The sequence below is a fragment of the Salvia hispanica genome, chromosome 5 (assembly GCF_023119035.1).
Source record: "Salvia hispanica cultivar TCC Black 2014 chromosome 5, UniMelb_Shisp_WGS_1.0, whole genome shotgun sequence".
NCBI lineage: Eukaryota > Viridiplantae > Streptophyta > Magnoliopsida > Lamiales > Lamiaceae > Salvia > Salvia hispanica.
Genome location: NC_062969.1, coordinates 14,832,671 through 14,834,117, shown reverse-complemented (window position 1 = coordinate 14,834,117; position 1,447 = coordinate 14,832,671). Strand labels below are relative to the sequence as shown.

At 39.6% G+C, this 1,447-nt stretch overlaps 1 protein-coding gene across 1 annotated transcript; it reads left to right on the top strand.

Annotated features, from left to right (window-relative positions):
• Positions 1-371: 371 nt before the first annotated feature.
• On the top strand, positions 372-1,041 carry LOC125191399 (ethylene-responsive transcription factor ERF025-like). The gene has a single exon (XM_048088952.1). The coding sequence runs from the start codon at positions 384-386 to the stop codon at positions 915-917; it is 534 nt and encodes a 177-aa protein (XP_047944909.1). The 5' UTR covers positions 372-383; the 3' UTR covers positions 918-1,041.
• Positions 1,042-1,447: the final 406 nt, after the last annotated feature.

Here is a 1,447-nt window from a genome sequence, read left to right as displayed (position 1 = left end):
AAGGTCAATAGTCACTCCACGTCCTGACAAAACAAAAATAGTGAAGCTTCTTCAACTAGATTTGGGTGTCAATAATTATGATGTGTGGCCCGTATATATTATCACTACAATATATTAAATTAATAGTACTAAGTATTCATTATAATATAGTTATCACTTGCCTCAATCTATACCATCCATTTCATCATCATTCACATCACCTATGTATACAATCAATTATAACAAAAAGATTACAAAATCTTCAATCCTCCAAAATTTACATATATAAATATATATCCCTCAGTTGAACATCGTGCAGCTGCCTTCTTTATGTGATACATATCCAAATTAGGAAGCCTAAATGATTTTGTCACACCATTAATCAATTTTTGTTGTCTCTAAAAATGGAATGCATGGGTACTGATGAAAACGTGAACAATAAAAAGACGACAAAGCCATCCGGGCGGCATTCCGTCTACCGCGGCGTCCGGTGCCGGAGCAGAAAGTGGGTGTCGGAGATTCGGGAGCCGGGGAAAACCACGCGTATATGGCTGGGGACGTACGCCACCGCGGAGATGGCCGCGGTCGCCTACGATGTGGCAGCTTTGGCGCTCAAAGGCCCCGATGCTGCCATAAACTTCCCCGCCTTCGCTGCGTCGTGCTCTCCACCGGCTTCTCTCTCTGCGGCCGACATTCGCACGGCGGTGTCCAATGCTGCGGCCGCTGTAGCTCCGTCGGACATACAGCTGCCTGAGCAAGAGGAGTCTTCGTCGTGCTCTGAATTTATTGATGAGGAAGCGCTGTTCAACATGCCCAAACTGCTGGTGGACATGGCGGAGGGCATGCTGATTAGCCCCCCGCGGCCGAAAAATTACGGTGGGGGCTCGCCGGAGAATTACTCGGTGGAAGAAAGGCTTTGGAGTTATCCTTCTTTCTAAATCGGAGTAATAATATTATAACATGTCTTCGTGTACACTAAAATAAGCAGCAGGTTTGAGTTATGTATATGCTCTTGTATTTAGTTATTGTGGCAACAATTATTAGCTTTAATTAATTATATGTATAATTAATCATCTAATTTTCATGTCTTGACATTATAACGCTTGTGATGATATTCAATATTGATATGGTTATATCGCTATCATTTAATTGTGATCATCAAAATTTCAATTTATATATAGTTAATAATTGGTCATATATTCCTTATGAAAATTGTACTAAGGGGGTAGTGGCCTAGTGGGGTACCATATATATGGAAATGACTACATATGAATCATTTTGAGGGAATCGGTGGTTCTCGTTTTTTCAATAGGGCTTTTGTAAGAATAATTCATATTGAATAAATATCATTAAACATTGTACAAATTACATTCACGTGAAAAAAAAAATTATATGTTGTGACCAAACAAAAATGATGTACTAATACGTTTGCAAGTTTGATTGTCATTCATCTCAAATAAAAAGGTCA

Bases quoted from the DNA above. Each gene is read 5' to 3' on its own strand.
- LOC125191399 (XM_048088952.1), top strand. From the start codon at position 384: ATGGAATGCATGGGTACTGATGAAAACGTGAACAATAAAAAGACGACA.